Here is an 18,251-nt window from a genome sequence, read left to right as displayed (position 1 = left end):
CTGGGAACAAATGGGAAGGAAGTGTTTAGGAGAAAGTTGCAAGCTCCTTTACAGAGTAGTGGTCTTTTTTTCCTGTTTTCCAACATATAAGGCTAACAAGATAAGAATATTCAGTCATTACCATGCTAACAAAAAATTACACTGTTCTTGTTTTGAATGGTATTTTCCTCTTAAACCCCTGCTGTGTTATATAACCAACTGCATATCACTTTTAAGACAAACAACAAAGAAATACATTCACAATGTCTATCAAGTTGTGGTAGGGATGAACCACATGGTCCCTTGTCTTATAAGTGATACTTTGCCTGTAGCAATTCTTAAAGGCAAAGCATCAAAATAGGAGTTAGTATATGGACTTCAGCTGGGCCCTTTTAGATTTCATTCCCTAAATAAATATTCATGTAAGAAAGCCTATACAAAAGTCAAGAGAACTATCATGAGTAAAAAAGGTCAAGAAAACTTCTGAATTAAACCCAGAACTCCCATCTCAGCCCCTGAGCTATACTTCCACCATTACCTAATCTCTTCCATAAGATGATAAGCCTTTTCTCCTTAAGGAGAAGCTATCAGCCTGATGGTAAGCCATGCTCTAGTGCAATAAGCTGTGGTTCACACTTCTGTGCCCCCAATCTTCCACAAAAGACCTATGCAGTACCCCTAGTCCCTAAACACTTCGGAGGAGCATAGACTTTATTTCCATTTTCAATACATATATACACTGAAACCACCTGTTCCACTAGGTTAGGCAAAGGCATCATAGTGATACTCTTTCTTCCACCACTAGTCTCTTTACATAGGACAGTGCTAACATCCATAAATACTACAAAGGCTGCATAACGGCAAGCGTGGTGGGTGTCCAATAGCCCAGTGCAGTAAGCCACTTCTCATTTTAATGATAATGCCTTTTCACATTTTCAATTATTTAAACACATGCTTTTTCAGTAGATACATTAAAAACAGCCTAAGAAAAAAGGTTCCATGCACTCAAAATAGATCTACAAGGCTTTTAGACAGACAAACACACAATATATTCAAAATTGAAGTGAAACAATTTTTATGCACCATAAAAACTGATATGCTTCACTGAGTAAAAACGGATTGTTTGCATTTGGAATAAATATGCTTTTACTCACAATCTTCCAGGCAATTAGCTAAACAACTGTTTTAATTAACACTCTGGAATCTATCAAGTATTGAAATGTGCCATCACTGATGAGCAACAGTTAGAGCTGGTAGTCCAAGCATAAGGGAGAAGAATTCTAGTTCCCTTCTAAGCATATTTCTTAACATCTCCAGACAAGATTCCGTACCTTAAAATGACAATAATTATTTTACTGCCCCACAGTAACATGAAGAACAATTAGTACAATTCAAGTACAAACAGTATGGTGCTGCTTTGCCTACATGTGGAATGACACAGCAGAAGTTGGTTACAACTCACTATTTTTAAAATTTAGTTTTGCTTTTCATATAACACAGAAAGACACGACTGTGTCCTTTACCTGTGGCAGCAATCCCTGTTTCCCATTGTTACATGTAACTCCTGAAAAGCTCCCCCTCCTGCAGTTTCCTGCCACCCCAGGGAGCCGCGTCCCATGGGTGACAAGAGCAGCACATGAAGGAGCTACCTCTGCTGGGTGCCCACTGAGCCAAACCAAACAGAGAAAAGCAACACATGAACCACAAACTGAGCCAGATCACAGAAGCCTCAGTTTTTAAGAAACAAACCAGGCTAAAACAATAAGTCGTTCTGTTTACTATCATTAACAATTTCCCTGAAGTAAATCAAGTTAACAGGCAGTGATCTAGTCAAAAATCAATCCTACATTTCAGTTCAATTTCCAAAGCAAGGCACTCACACAAGCATCACACTGCTTTGTTTCTGTCAAGTGTATTTTCCAAATGATGCATACAAAAAGTATCAATCTAGATTGTCAGAATCTAAAAAAAACTTGTGTTTGACATTCATAGAAAAGTGGGGAGAAATGGAGCCATAGGAAGTATTTATAGCAAGCAGGAATTAAAATTACATCCAGGAGTATTTGCAGTGGATTAGAACAATTGTCCTCTTATACATAATAAGGAAATGCATACCATCTCCCCTTTGTTTTTATGATCTCCATAAAGTAAGATCAAACACTTAGAAAAAAGGAGAAACAAAACAAAACAAAACAAAAAAAAGAGGGCAGATTAAGTGTGTTTTATCAAAAACATCTGCAACTGGAAAGCAAGAAGAGCAAGGTGAGACTTCTAATTGTGTCAGAACGTAGTTGCCCAAGTCTAACGGCTACATTAGAGAGCCTGAGTCAAAAGCCTCTTTTTACATATAACTCCAGGGTTTAATATATTTCACCTTACCTCTGAAGAAAGATTTAAAAGCTAGAAAAATGCAGATGGCCATTTGTTTGTCAGTACTTTGCATTTTTTATTCCCAGCTTGCTGAATCCCAGACATTTGCCAGCAACACTGTCTGTCAATCACACTTAAAGTGGATGATCTAAGCTTTTACCATCAATCATTTCTATTCCCTGCTGGATTTGTGGGCTGAGAACCTTTTCCACTGCCAGCTAAGTGTGCACTGGAAAGCCAAATAGTTTTCTGCCTTTTATGTTTCGTTGTTTGTTTTAACAATAATAAGTCCCCAAGCCCTGAAATATTTAAACACCGAAGAATTATTTTATAAAATCAGCACCTTCTGTTTCCATATTTATTCTTTCCCAGTCTTTTATCCATATCAAATTTGCTATTTATCTTAAAAATGAATAGAGGATTTCTTTGTTAACACTGCAAATTCAGCCTGAGTCAGGCTAAAGGTCAAGCCACATTCACTCTGTCTCCCGAAAGCAGCACCAGTAATGAAGACCTGATTATTGCAACCTAGTCAAGTGTTTTGCTGATTGTGTTCTAGAAAAGAACCACACTGGCACATTACAGCTGTATTGGTTTGATGTGCCTACCAGAACATACTTTATTTTTTTACTCCTACAAGCAGGAAGTATTGAAGAGCTCTCAGACAGAAGATATCCCACCCTACTCTGAAAACATATGATTCTATGTGGAATATTTTGACTAATAACCTACTTAGTTCACTTTTGAGTTCTGGGTGTCTGGGAATCAAAGTGTGATAGCAGCTGGGTGAGAAGATGAAACCATGGATTCACGTGCTTATGATCTTGCAAGACAGTATGGACTTGGGAGATTGATTTTCGGTACATTGGACAAAATATGTTAGAATCATTCTCAAATCAACAGTACTTGCTGTTAGAGCAGCCAACACCTGAATCTAGCTCAGGTCTATTCTAGATCTGCCTTCATTTGCATGTTTGAACTACAGAAAAAACGTTATTTGACATAGTCTCAGCAGACCCAAAGATAAGCTAGAGTGACCAAACACTGCTTGATGGTACCTCAGTGGCAAGGCAGCACCAAGCACATCTTGGAAACCAGCTGTTAGCAAATACTGTTATCCGTGATGCTGATCCACAGTGGGTGCCAGACCACATGATGACTTTCCCAGAGCTCCCTGAAGCACCCACACTGGCCAGCACCCTTGAGATTTGTTCTCCACCTCCAAGCAGTGGGAGACACCAATTGCTGTAAAGGAAAACACAGATTCTCTGTGTGTCAGCCTCTGTTCTAGGGACTGTTCAGTTAAAATGCTGCTGGAATTTAAAAACTTGGCCTGATTCTGATTTTTGTCCCTCCCCCTGTCCCCCTCCCCCCCCCTTTTGTTTGTTTGTTTTGTTGTTTTTCCTCCCTCCTGAGCAGATTTGAACAGAACCAGAGGATCTGAAGTCAGTTCATGTCACAGGGTTCTACCAATTGTATTCAAGCATAATTCCACTAAGTACAGCATATTTACCCCTAGTGTTCAAAACCAGTGGCCAAATCTCCTCTATGATCACCACGTGTCTATTTGGCTTCAGCTGTAAATCTCTCCCCCTTCTCTCTTCCCTCATCTCCTCCTTATCCGAGTAAGGCATGCAATTTAAATTTTCCCATTTCACAGAGAGAAGAAAGATTCAAGGAAAGTAGAGGCATCAGAGCAGAAGTAATTTTTCCTCTTGGTGCATTGTTTTAAGGGAATAAATATCTGCTGGCCAGAAAAAACAGGGCTACCATTTGGCATCAAGGTAGAGTATTTGGTATCCATCCCACAGGTGAATTGCACAACTTGACAGCCACTGAACAGGTCCTCCAACATGGCACAGCTGGTAGATGATGCAGGGAAATTATTTGCTGCTTTGGATTTTCTTAAGGTTTCTCAATTGCAAACTGAGACATAGTAAGAAATGAATGGCCAACTGCACTGAAAAGAAAATAATATTTTTCATTAACCAGAGGTTTTGATCACTCTTTTCCTCTAAAAATGACCCCAGGGCAAAAAAGCCAGAGTATCAGTGCCACCGAAACAAAAAGAAGGGTTACAGTGATAATAAACTGAAGTTGCACTTTCAATAAATTGCCTGGTGCACAAATAGAAACACAGTGTACCTGTTCATGTTTTAAAACACCACTTGGCAACATTTTGAAGACAGTTTACTATACAACTGTATCAGTTTTCTCTGTTGAAGCCCATCACTGTACAGACAAAATAAAAATTGCTTTTTAATTGTTACTGGAAAAAAATGTTATAAGTATGTGGTCAGTTTGTACAAACTCAGAAGGCAATCTATGTTGTCATTGAATGGACAGTGCTAGTTCTCTGATCAAAAACTGAGAGGCTCAATTGCAATAGCCTCAGAGTTACTCCCTGATGACTTAGAAACTGGCTTTATGTTATAGATACTGCTTGAAGCTTACATTAAAGCCCCCACTTTTTTCTCCTTTTGTTTCAGACAAAAGCATTTGAAGAGTCTAAAATAGTAGATTTTGTCCTCTGAAATATATAACTTCAAAAGTTCATAGCTATAGCATGCTGCATTTTATTTAATATTTCTATCAACTCTTAGAGGATAAATCTATCAATGTTTAAGAAACATACTTCTGAAAAAAAGTTTTTATTTGAAACTTGGAGAAAGCAAAGAAAAATAAGTGTTCCATGAAGATTTATATATATATATATATATATATATTTTTTTTTTTTTTTAACGTGGCTTTTCAGTGAAAAAAAAAATTATTATTCCTCTAAAATTCTGAGACAGAAACAAAACCCTACCCAAAACAAAAATTAATTCAGTGGTTCACCTGCCAGAAATCAGGGCCTTCATAGAAATCCAGTTTTGATTTCTTGGTTAAATTCCTACCTCTTCATATCTTGGTTCAGACTACACAGACAAACGTGATGGGCAAGCCTTCCTAACGCAGCCCATGGAACATGCTGGAACAGAGAGACTCCTCACTACCACATCTCCATTTCAGCTGCCAGTGCATCATGGGTCACTGTTGCCAGCAACCTGCCAGACATCACCATCTTCCAAAGAGGACTTCTTCCACGTGTGGTGGTGTCATACTACTTAAGAGCACATTACGCAAAGTTGCATAACTTTGAAACAATAAAACGTGAAAATGTAGGAAAAAAAAAACTAACTTGAAGTTCTAGACTGAGGCGTCTGTTCTCATGGAATTTCCCTCTTCCCCAGTTATTGCAGAAAGTAATTCATCAAGTATTTGAAAAATCTCTTTCTCTGATACCCTCTACAGTCTCAGACCATATACAGATAGCAGTGATAAGGGCTCTGAACCCACAAGTCCTTCTCTGTTTGCAAATAACAGGTCCAGTGGGCTGCCTTCCCTCATTGACTCACTGACCAGCTGTGTCAGGAAGTTGTTTTCCACATACTCCAGGAACTCCCTAGACTGTTGTCCTCTCTGCTGTGCTGTATTTCCAGCAGACACCTGGTAAATTGAAGTCCCCAATGAGAACAAGGGCTAGTGATTGTGAGACATCCAAGCTGCTTAAAGAATATTTCATCTGCCTCTTCATCCTGGTTGGGTGGTCTTTAACAGACTCTCACCATGTTATCTGCCTTGTCAGCCTTCCCCTTGATTCTTACCTATAAACACTCAACCCTATCGCCACCATCATTAAGCTCTAGACAATCAAACCACTCTGTTAACAGATGGGGCTACCCCACCTCCTCTCCTTCCTTGCCTGTCTCTCCTGAAGAGTTGATAGCCATCCAATGCAGCACTCCAGTTGTGGGAGTCATCCCACCATGCTCCTGTGATGGCAAATATGTCACAGTTTTCCTGCTGCACAATGGCTTCCAGCTCCTCCTGTTTGTTGCCCATGCTGCATGTAGATACGCTTCAGCTGGGCTACTGATCCCACCACCTTCAAAGATGCTGACTTTGAAAATAATAAAAAAACTCTAATGTCATCCATAATCCTGCAACCACTTCTTCAGCATAAGGGCACAGCAGCTTGGCATTTTTAACACAGGCAGATATACCTAAATGTAAAACTTAGGTGAAAAATGAAGTAGAGAAGTAAGGGACTTTTTCAAATACTTGTTTTGAATAACAACAGGCCTCAAAACACATAATTAAATTCTGAAAATGGAGCTGTACACAAAGCAATTTAGTTTAGGGAAACCTGAGTTAGCTCAGGTACTGAGGACAGTCTAAATATAGCAGTCTGGGCTCAGCACAGTTAACTATCCAACATCTTCAAGCCTGCTGAGAAGCAATCTTCACACAATTGTGTGGAAGATGCAATGCTTTTCCACTGAGAAGTTCTAAGACAGACAATATTCTATACTGCTATTTTCTCTCCTCTGAAATAAACCATCCCTGTGGTGCAGTTGCCCTTGCAGTTTCCACTGCCCTATCTGGATGCAAATCTGTCCCACCAAGATCTGAATCAAGGCCCTTGTGTCTACATCTGAACAAAATGCTTATGGCTAAATGAGTAAGCTAAAACAATTGAAAGAAAACAAACAATTATTCTTATAACGTTCCTTTAAGATTGCAATTAGATCAAATTAAACCAGCAGGAATTTCTCAACACAAAGCAAATGGAGCATTTAATATCCTGCTGAAACAAAACATGGCACACCAAGTTCTGCAATACCACACTAAAACCACGGTCTCCAATCTTGTCAGTGTTATAGCTTTGCAAATAACAATAAAAGATCTGTATTTCAGGGACATCCAATTTTCACTTCCTCAATTCACATGTGATCTTAAAAGTAAATCTATGTGCATCCTTTGCACACTTCCTCCCACAGAAAAAGAAAAAGAAAAAGAAAAAGAAAAAGAAAAAGAAAAAGGAAAAAGAAGAAGGAAAAGGAAAAGGAAAAGGAAAAGAAGAAGAAGAAGAAGAAGAAGAAGAAGAAGAAGAAGAAAGAGAAAGAGAAAGAGAAAGAGAAAGAGAAAGAGAAAGAGAAAGAGAAAGAGAAAGAGAAAGAGAAAGAGGAAAAGGAAAAGGAAAAGGAAAAGGAAAAGGAAAAGGAAAAGGAAAAGGAAAAGGAAAAGGAAAAGGAAAAGGAAAAGGAAAAGGAAAAGGAAAAGGAAAAAGAAAAAGAAAAAGAAAAAGAAAAAGAAAAAGAAAAAGAAAAAGAAAAAGAAAAAGAAAAAGGAAAAGAAAAAGGAAAAAGAAAAAGAAAAAGAGAGAAAAAGAAAAAAAGTGATATATCCCACTTTCTCCCTGATGGTGAAGGCAGCAGCCAGGTCTAGGCTATAAATTCCCATTCTTTGACATTCTCTTACTGCATATGTTCGTACTTACACAATATCTATATTCTGTTATTTCCCTTCAGCTTTGATAGCAGCAAAAGGAATAGCAACAGCAAACTGTCCTTGTGGAGGGCAATGATTTTCCTTGTTCATAATAAATTACTGCCTTGATTTCCCTTCCTATCTTATTCACTTTACCTGTCCTTTGTGAAGTCAGGAGTGGAACTCAATGATTCTCGTGGGTCCCGTCCAACTCAGTATGTTCTATGATTCTATGAGTAATACTCTTTGCTAAACTCTTTGGTGATTAAAAAGCTTATTATTTTGAAAGTTTTTAGCTCAAATGAGGATAGCAAGAACACAATAAAGGCAGAACAGCTGGGATGCAACACCTGGGATTAACTGCTTGACTCTTGGGACAAAATGTTTTGTGTGGGAGTTCTTTCTTTTTAACTAAACCTTCTAGTAACTGTGATTTTTCTCATCCATTGCTCAGCTCTGAAGACCCCAATAGTTTCCAAGGCTTTGTATTTTAATTGCTAATAAAGGCTTAAATGCTCCCAGTCTCTAACCAAATCTGCAAGAGTAACCTCCAGTCTTACCATCCATACACACAAGGCCCCCTTGCAGGGATCATCGAGACCACTTCAGCAACTCTGAACAATTCACATAAGTGAAGGTCTGCTGCTCAGTCAGGCCCTTTGGGAGTCATTAATTGCCAAATTTGCAGCTGTCTGAAAATTTAAGGACAAGACACTGCCTTCCTCACTGCTATCTAGAAAAAAAAAAGCCTGTCACCCTAATTTCAAGGGTCTGCTCTTTCCACTATCTGGCCTTTTACTGGAATGTTTCCCTAAATTTCGAAGACTACCACAATTTCAAGCAGAAAGGGTTGGAACCAGCCTGGGTCAAATATTCACTTGCTTCTTTCAGATTTCCTAGAGAAGAGGGATTTTCTGTTCAATCTTGGAGTACAATTATGTCAGTCATATCTAACTTACAATTTATTATTTTCAAACAAGATAAAAAAATGGTTTTCTTGGTCATTCAGATATTTGTACATACACATTAACACAATATAAATCCTTTTGTAAGAAGGCCTCATACTCAGTCCTTCAATGTATTTCCAGAAAATACTTACGAAAAGTTACTTTTGCTTCTATGCCATTTTTTTCTATAATTTTCATTAAATTTTCTATGCACACATGCAATTGAAGACATAACACAAGAACTAGCATTTCCTCTAGCTATGGTGGGTGACGTGAAAAAGGTCTGGACTAAAAGGCTGAACAACCAGGGAAGTACCATGCTAGCCCCAGCAACAGCATATCATCTCTTCAGCTGGGTTTCTAACATCAGCTTCTTGACTACTGTAGTTCTGAACAATCAACATTCCCATTCTGCACTAAGGCAACATGTACCTTCTTAGTGTAAAATAAATAAATAAATAAATGCATTAAAACACAGTTTAAGTCATCCAGTTCCCTAAATTAAGAAACAACAACCAGCTATGCAGGCTCATTTCACGCTTCTACTATAATTCCTTTTCTCCCACATATTTCAAAGAAAGCTGAAGCCAGACCTTGTGGTCCCTGCCTGGAGCACATTCAATTCAGAAGGAATCTTTTAAGAAGATATTCTTTAAATTAAAATGTAGCAAATCTCTCCTCAGCATGAGTAAATTTAACTGTTCAGAGAACCGCAATAAGGGCAGGTTTTCAGATGGCCAGTGGCTCAGTCTGAAAGGTCTGCTCCAAAGCAGAGAAACTAGAGCTGCCAAATGAAGTGCACGTAAAAGGTTGATTGTTTTTAACAGTGACAAAACAACCCATTTTCCCTAACCACATTTGGATAAATGGGCAAGTTTTTAAGCAAGAGTAGTTCAAAGAGATACGTCAGTCTCAGATGGATAAAGCAGCATCAGCCCAAATGGGAAGGCTTAGAAAAGTTAAAAGCAAAGCCAAGTTGAAAACAGTCTGTTAATGGAAGTCCTGCATGACCTGTGCTTCGCTCAGTTCTTTTCAGGGCAGGAACTGTGATTTGTCTCTATCTTCCACAAAGTGCTTCAGCGCTTCACCCTACCCAAGAACAATGGTGTAAATGGAAAAACAGTGAACTGCTGAAAATCCAAAGATTGTGTTGCATGAACATCACTAATTTATTTCTGTAGAAATTTTGAGTAGAATTCAGAAATACATCTTTCATGCCAACAAATCAAACTTCATACAAAATACATCAGTTTATTTTAATTTTTACTGTAAATACTGCAAACTTTTTTAAAAATGTATTTATTCATTTTTGTGTTTGTCTCTAATTCAAATAAATGGGGAAGGCAATCTTAGGGGACACAAAAAAATGTACATTTTTTTCATTGCTGGCCTGTGCGCAATTTCTTCCAATTCAGTACTCTTATTAATCCAAGTCAATCAAAGTTAGTGCTTTGTTATAAGAACATAAGCCTGAACTAAGAGTATGCCTTGGGTCTGTCTCTTGAGTATCACACAGAACTGATCTGGAAGGATATTATGCAAGTGTGCACAATACACTCCAAACTCTTGGGCTACACAATACACTTTTGTATGCCAGTCTGCAAGGCTAAATTATTTCAGAACTTGAAAATGTTTCATGTGAATTGAATCCTTTAAGGATTAAGTGTAGTTTGCCTTTGGTTTATGTAATGCTGTACAGCAGTCACACAGACAAAGTTAGGGATGCAATTTATTTCTCTATTCTCAGGAAGATACAGGATACATTGCAAATTGCAAAGGCTGCTTTATTAAGTGACAGCTAAAACTCAGCAAATAATTCCTCCTGAATAATTTATGCACTTTTTTTTTTAATTTTTATTTCAAGAATGCCTGAGAGAAGATTACAGTCTCTCAGCCATATCTATTAACTGAAATTACCCTACAGAATTCCTCACATTGTTTGCTGTTATAGGCCAGATGTTCATAGCTATGCCTAGTTGTGATTGGTAAACAAAACTTATGGCATAGGCTGTTCTGGCTGAATGACGAGCAACAATCACGTTTCTTGTACAATGTAGACTTTTTTTTTTCTTTGTAGTGCCTTGTTTTACCTGAGTTACTTTTATCGAGAACTTGACAAGTTTACCTAAACATGAAATTAAAAAATAAAAATCACTCCTATTCTACAGACAAGAAAACAGAGTACAAAGAAGTTAGGGCGTAAATCCTGACCCATCTCCTAGAGCATGCTTTGGTAATGTGGTGGTTACATTATGCAATGCTGAAGGACAAGTAAGTCCAACTGACTTAGAATAGTGAAAAACTTAGATAACCACACCAAGTGTAACAAACTCTTCAACAGAAGGCTTCACAGCCTGGGGGAGAAAGGTACATGCATGTGTGGAACGAAATGGATTCCTTAGTCCAGAAACTGAAACATAAAAATTGAAACACATTTATCCAAAATGAAATCTCACAGAATAACAAACAGATCCCACTTCATTTTATTTTCCTCTCTGATTCCAATATTCACAAAGAAAATGACGGAGCTCATCAACTTTACTGCGAGCCAGAGAACTGACTCCAAATTCCAAGAAAATAAAGGTGTAGAGGGAAGAGGATCAATAGTTACTGTCCCAGGAGAACAGCAATAATAAAATATTTCTATACCATTTATCTGTAGCTATCACTCTGCAGCTGAGATTTGGGGTTCAGGTTTCCTCAACGTTGATTTCTCAAGGAGTCTAGGCTGAGTGTTTTCTAAAGTGAGTATTATGATAAAACACAGGAGTTACTGGTAAAGATGGGTAGAAAAATATTGTATCTTTAAACAACATTTAAAAAAATCCTATTTAAATGCTTTTTACCTATCCTGATTAAATAGAGCAGCAAGATGTTTTGAGGATTTCTTCTTGTGATGGAGCAGAGAAGGAGGCATTATGGGATAAAAGGTGAAACAAACTGAGAAGCTTTAGTTTGTTCTACATTTGCCACATTAATTCCTGAGAGTTCAACATGGCTAAAGGTAGTAAGTTTCTGATGTGCACACTAGAAAAGTGGAAGTGGCTAGTACCATATAGCACTGAGCAGCACGGGTGATTCCAGAACAAGAGAGAATCAGTTATCCCCCTGCTTTTCACTTTCTTAGTTTCTTGTGTGGTATGAATTATTATGAACTTGATTGCCCAGGAAACTAAATTTACCCTATGCTATATATTCAACCCCATTCAGAAGTAGAGAAAAACTGAACACAGCATATTTATTAACCCCCCTCATTTTCCAGTAAACATTCCTCTTAGGAGAGTTAGGTGTATGTGTTCAGAAAGAGTAAGATTACGAAGCTGTTTTCTTCTCTTTTTCCAGGCTGCTATGAGTGACAGATACTAGATTAAGCCACCATGAGTATTTACCTTATCACAAAAGGGTCTGACAGAGTCAAGTGATAAGTATCACCTCCTCAATGCTGCAGCCACCCCATGATTCATCTATGCCTATTGGATTATCACATTCTTTTCCCCTAGATTTGCCTCAGAATGTTGTTCACACCACTATCAGCTTCTTTTTAATGCCTCCAACCTAAAGCTGTCATTCCAAGTCAACACAAATCAACTCTAAATTTTTATATTACTTTGACTTTAAAAGAGATAAATATTATTTCAACGTGAGTTCTTAAATAAAGCTAGTTGGAAAATTTTCAGAAAAAGTGGATAATTATCAGGAGAGAAGCAGGGAAGCCGGGCACTTTGAAAATGAGTTTTCTGAAGTCTTCAAGGGGATTCCTAATGAAAGGAGGTGTGGCAAGACAGAGAGAACCCCAAGAATGACCACAAACCCAATGCTCAAGTACAGCATCCATTGACCAGAAGAAATAGGGTTGAAGCAATCTGGAGATGATTGCCCTTGCTATTTACCTGTGTGGAACAGGAAGGACAAGTCAATGACCCTACGCAATGTTCCTGTATCACATTAAGCAAGTTGTGATTTGTTGTTTGGTTGGGGTTTTTTTGTTTTGTTTTTTCTCTGATTTTTTCCAGACAATAAATATTTAAAACCATACAGCTGACAAGTACATTAAAATATACCACACCAGGCTGTGGCATACCTAGCTTGGCTGAAGCTTTTTAAAGACTGACTTAAGTGCTTGAGTAGGAGAGACTATAAAAACACTCTCTGCATCTGTATTTGTGCACAACACAAATTATCAGTTGTGAAACTCACCCAATATAGCAACAACTTCATCATCCTGGATTACTTCCAAAGACCCCGAAACCACAAAGCAAAGGCTGTCGACGCTCTCTCCGGCGTGGTAGATCAGGTCTCCGGGGGCACAGTGCACCGTCTGAAACTCCATGGCAAGCGCTCGCAGGCACCCATCGCTCGCCAGCCTGAAGGCTGGGTGCTCCTTGAAAACTTTGCGGTTCAGATGCACGCAGATATCTGCTCTCATGTCCTTAGGGCATATCTGTAAAACCTGAGGAAGAAATTAGCCTTAGACTAATTGGACTAAGCCAATCAATTCCTGTGTATGGCTTATACATGCCATGCGATTATCCCTAGTTCACTACTCAGGGTTTAAGAACTACTTTCTTCCATCATATAAAATTCTTCACCTTGATCCCTACATTTATTTTTGTATTATTTATACACATGAGCCACAATACCTGAGAGAAAATAATGATTTCATCTCAGCAACACGCTCTGCTGGAAATTGAATTACCAGGATAAGGCCTCAGGTTTTTAAGACAACAAAATTAAGAGCGCAGCAGTACAGAAACTGGTGGAGAAAAGCTTCCTGAAGGATTGTTTCTAGTGGGTAGGTAACTCTTTTCATAGGCAGATTCCATTAAAAGCCTGCACAAATTACATGTTCCAAGTGAGAGAAATATTGTATAGAGGGGAAATGTAATTCATATCCCTTTAGCAAGAAAAAAAAAAAAAAGGTTATTATCTCATAATATTGAGATTTGCAGGTATTCAAATCCACCTCTCAATGGCAGTAACAGATTTTTTCTTCACACAAGAAGGGACCTTAAGGTATGATACTAAGTTGGGCAACTTTTGATCTCCAAATGCAATGTTCCTCAGAGAAATTCATGATATGTGCTCCTAAGGATACACAAACTGACTCCTAGCACAGCAGGTACCAGTCAGAGCCATTCCTGAAGGTTTTTAATATACTACAGACAGCCGAGTGGAAAGAATACAGAATTACTACTGCATGTATAGATTAGAAGTTGCTGGCAAAAACAGTGGGAATACATAACATGAACAGGGTTTTGGGATGACAAAATCCTTGGAGGATAGTCTGTGATGAAGTATATCTCAGGACGTGTTATTTAAGAAAACCATGGAGTAGTATAAACCTGCCTCATTTTTTCTCAGTAATAACTATTCCATCCAATTAAAGAGCACACTTTGTGAGCCTCAGAGTTACTCCCACACATTTTCCTGGATGGAAAGAGGTGCCTGCTTCAATGCAAACACTCCTGGAAAGCACTCAGGTAACACAGGAACTGCTACAGCTTCGCCTCCACCTCGCAGTGGGGCTCTGCACAAGATGTGAGCAGAGAAACAAGCTCATAACCCTGTGCACAGCACTGGTTCAAGATATTATGCTTGCTACTCAAAGGCAAATGACTCCACGACCACCATCTTCATCTTTGGCCCACCACAACGCAGACCTGCTACCATGGATATTGCTTCTGAAACACATATATTTCTCTCGTGCTTAAGTGTTGGGCACTCATGGACGATCTCTCTCTGTCTGACAGTGAGTGTCAGCCAAACGTGCCAGTTCTCAGTTTTCCATGCTCACAAGAACGGATTGGGGCAGCAAGACCAGCATTTAATGTGGAACACAGGCGCTAGCCACAGCTGTCATTGCAATTCTCTCATTTACTCTGGCAACAAAAACATACTATATTTGCAGATGCTTGACAAAGTTTGGCACTGGCATTACACACACAGTTACCTGAATATCATGCACAAAAAGGGTTGCTTTACTATAGTAGAAATAGGAATAAGAAAACCTGAATATACAAGAGAATATTTTAAATGAGGCTCTTATCCAAAACCACCTTAGTTTCCCAGTCTAAGTAGTTAACTCATCTTCCATTCTCCATTTAGAGAAGTTATCTCCAGATTTCACAAAAACAAAGAGGGATTCAAGATACTTGAGAGCTACAGACAAACAGCAGAAGACTTTCATTTGTATGGGAGGTAAGAAACATATTTTCATGGATTAATTTTAGAATTTTTCAGCAGCTCTTGGTTATTTTTTTTATACTGGCATTTTCTAGATTTACAGAATTTGATTTTAGCTGATTATTCACTCCTTGGCATGCCTGCAGTTAACACTGAACTGACAAATTTGTGGCCTACAAAATAATGAAAAGATTGATTCTGTGTTAAGTTCATCGTTAAATATCTGCCTCATCTGTAGAACTCTGCATTGCATTACACAGCAGCACAACTACCACTGTTCTGTCACAGGAGCAATACATGTTTTATTCATTGCATGACATCCTAGAAGTTATGCACAGGCATCAAACCAACAGAGCTCACACCTGAGAGTTTCTGGATTGGCACAGCCATTAGTCAGTCTTATATCTGCTAGCTTTTGCTATGCAGATGAAAGTTGATTTCTTGGTTTTACAGTCATCACTACTGGCAGTTCAGCTATGAACACACCAGTTATTGAAATCAACACCATATTATGCTCTTTGATGTCCTGATGAGACTTTTTTTTCCTGTTTATTAAGATCATTCTCAAAGGCTACAGTGAGTTGTGCTTGGTTTGGTTACCCTGCTGTCTCCAAAGACATTCTTAAAGCATTTCTCTCCTTATCAGAGGAAGCCAAGAATGAACTTTGAAGATAATCTAAAACAAACATGTTTTACATAGCATTTTTTTCTTGTTGCTTTGTTAAAATTATGACAGCAGCTTGCACTGGGGGGTAAATGAAAGCACCAGCATTCGTTACACTACGTGTCCTCAGATCTTGTCTCTCTACCTTCCCCAAAGGTACCTTCCTCAAATCCATAACCACGCACAAAGACATTTTGGGGGAAAACAGGCAGAGCAGTTTCTAATCAGCACTATCCAGTACTAAAATAGCATTTCTTTCTGAAAACTAGTATGACGGACAGTGCTTCCTGGAATCATGGTCTGGGATCTAAATGGTAGATATGCTGAAGACCATTTAGGAAAGCAAACAGTACCCTGTGTACCCATTGGTCTCCAGACAGCCCAGTGCAAGACTCCATCTGTTCTACTCTGCCATAACGATGCTTTAACAGCTAGACAGAAATGAGATTGTTTGCTCTTTAACTGCATCATCTACAGTTTAGAATACTAAATTGAGCTGCCAACCAGAAGGCTGGTGACTGGAGCATTGGTATGATTTCCTGAAAGAACCAGCCCACAAATCATATCTTCTTAAGACAAGCAGAAGAATAATGGTATCTATCTCCATAAAAGCTGGCAACTAATATGAGAGCGGCAAGTAGTTGCTTTTGTACATTTGTTCTAGTGAAGTGCCATATATTTTTTTTAAGAAACACAATGGGAATTTACTTGTAAATTCAATGACTGAGGGTGATAACCTTTGCCTCACATAAGGCATACTTCAAACAATACATTATTATTACAGCAATTACTTCCAGCTTTCATTAATATCTTTAGCCAAAACACAGAGCATTAAGGTCAAATTCTATGATGAAAAAACAGATTTTACTTTGTATTCAGGCCCATGGAACTGCAAAAAAAATTGCAAAAAAATGTGGTTGTGTTAGAATTTGGAACTTTTTATTTAGTTATTTTCTTTGTTTATGAAAAAACAAGCTCTTTCCTTTGTCGTTTTTATACTATTTCACGGCATATCACCAGCAACATATACATACTTCTACCACTAACAAATGCTAGTATGACAGAATAGATGAAATACTGTATTTGAAAGTTTAAAATTAAGGGAAGCTACTACTTGGAACTATTTAGAGAATATTTGTCTTCTTTACTAAGAAAGTACCTCCTGTTTATTTTAATGAACTACTTTCGGGATGTGACTTGTTTCCTTGCAGTTTAATTTACTTACCTTTTCAGTATCTATTCCTCTGGACATTGACCAGGTGGAAACGATGTAATCCATCACACGTTCACTCAGTCCTTTAGGGACCTGGTAGAGCTTTAGAAAGTCCCGGACACTGTTCAGCATTTCATGATATCTGTTTGTATTAGCATACATTTGCTGAAATATAGTTGTCACATTACCAAAAATGGTCGCATACAGAAGGGCTGTAAAAAAGAAGAAAAACAGTAGATATAATAAACAGTATGTTGTGATGATCAGTCTGTGTTCCACTGCACTTTAAGGCTAGAAATGCCAGGCCCATGTAAATTTATGCAATATTGGTGCTTTGTTAGGAAAGCCTGATGAGCACAAGCATTTTATAGGTCACCTTCTCCAGTACAAATTGAAGATCACCACTTACTTTTGTGATGGCGAGTCCTGCAACAGAGAGTTTCTGAAACACAACTACTTGTCTTTTGTCCATCAAACAATCCAGTAGTATCCAAACACTGACAAAACCATGATAGAAGACACAAGAATTTAAAGACAAATAGCTTGATAGCAAATACTTTAAAATTTCATCTCTGTTTTATAGCACCTGTGTTGAAATGCCATCAGTGACAGATTTCCAAGCTTTAAGTGCATTACCACAGTAGTAAGCTGAGTCATCGTTACCCATCTCAGTGTGACAACAACAATGCATCAAAGCAGAAGATGGAATATGTAATAAACAGCTACCATGGGTCAGTGATTTATAGATGTAAGTTTAATAATACATAAAAACTCACACTGTGTTTTATATTCTTCAGGCAGAAGAACAGCGAGGCCTGAGGCAAGAGCTGGAGCCCTCAAACACAGACCAAATGCGGCACAGCCCTTCTGACTTCATTCAGCATAGTCATGAAGCCAGCTGGTTCATCAAGATGGGTTGAAGAATAAACATGAGACAGAAAATAGGCAATATTTCCAGGTGTAGAGAGAAGCAGATGAAAACACACACGACTCGAGAAGATTCATCTGCCAAATCCCAAGACAGAACAGCAGGCTGGTGGGAATCTCAATGGTCACGTTTTGATGGATTGCAGAGGCTGGGACTGAGGCTCTTCAGCCAACACAGCCCTGAATGAACAGGAAGGACAGGAAGCCTCGAGAGGACCTCTCCTGTGTTGGGAATCAGGTCCGTGATAAGTGAGAGGCTGACTGTAGATGGAGAGCAGATGACAGCAGATGAGCTGATGAGCTGATAACTGCCAGTAAGTGCTCTGGCTTGCTCAGGAAGTTCTTCCTCTTTATCATTTTCTGTCCCTCAAAACAAGAACCAAATTGTCGGCATCTCTTCCAATCAAGATAAAAACAATTGAGAAGTCATTTGTAAAAAATAAGGTAATATTTTGCCTTATCTAAATACACCTTTTTGCTGTTTACTTCCTCCCTTACCCACTTAAAACAAAAAAAAAAAAAAAAAAAAAAAAAAAAAAAAACAAACAAACAAGACACAACCACCACTTTCCTCACCCCACTCAATCCTTTGAGAATGCAGCTATTTATTCAGGTCAGTGTTATAGGCAGATATCCTTAAAGCAACTAAGATGCA

General features: G+C 38.4%; 1 protein-coding gene across 1 annotated transcript in view; it reads right to left on the bottom strand.

The window, feature by feature from the left end:
* Positions 1-18,251, bottom strand: part of KCNH1 (potassium voltage-gated channel subfamily H member 1) — a gene marked incomplete at both ends in the record, with an annotated part of 180,692 nt that overhangs the window by 74,588 nt on the left and 87,853 nt on the right. The window contains 2 exons of the mRNA XM_082049304.1: positions 12,807-13,059; positions 16,682-16,881. Of these exons, the coding sequence (XP_081905430.1) occupies positions 12,807-13,059; positions 16,682-16,881 (453 nt within the window). The remainder of the gene's footprint in view (positions 1-12,806; positions 13,060-16,681; positions 16,882-18,251) is intronic.

Source organism: Streptopelia decaocto (assembly GCF_964273445.1).
Source record: "Streptopelia decaocto genome assembly, chromosome: 3".
Classification (NCBI taxonomy): domain Eukaryota; kingdom Metazoa; phylum Chordata; class Aves; order Columbiformes; family Columbidae; genus Streptopelia; species Streptopelia decaocto.
Note: the sequence above shows the minus strand (reverse complement) of the source record. Positions and strands in the feature narration are given on the sequence as shown.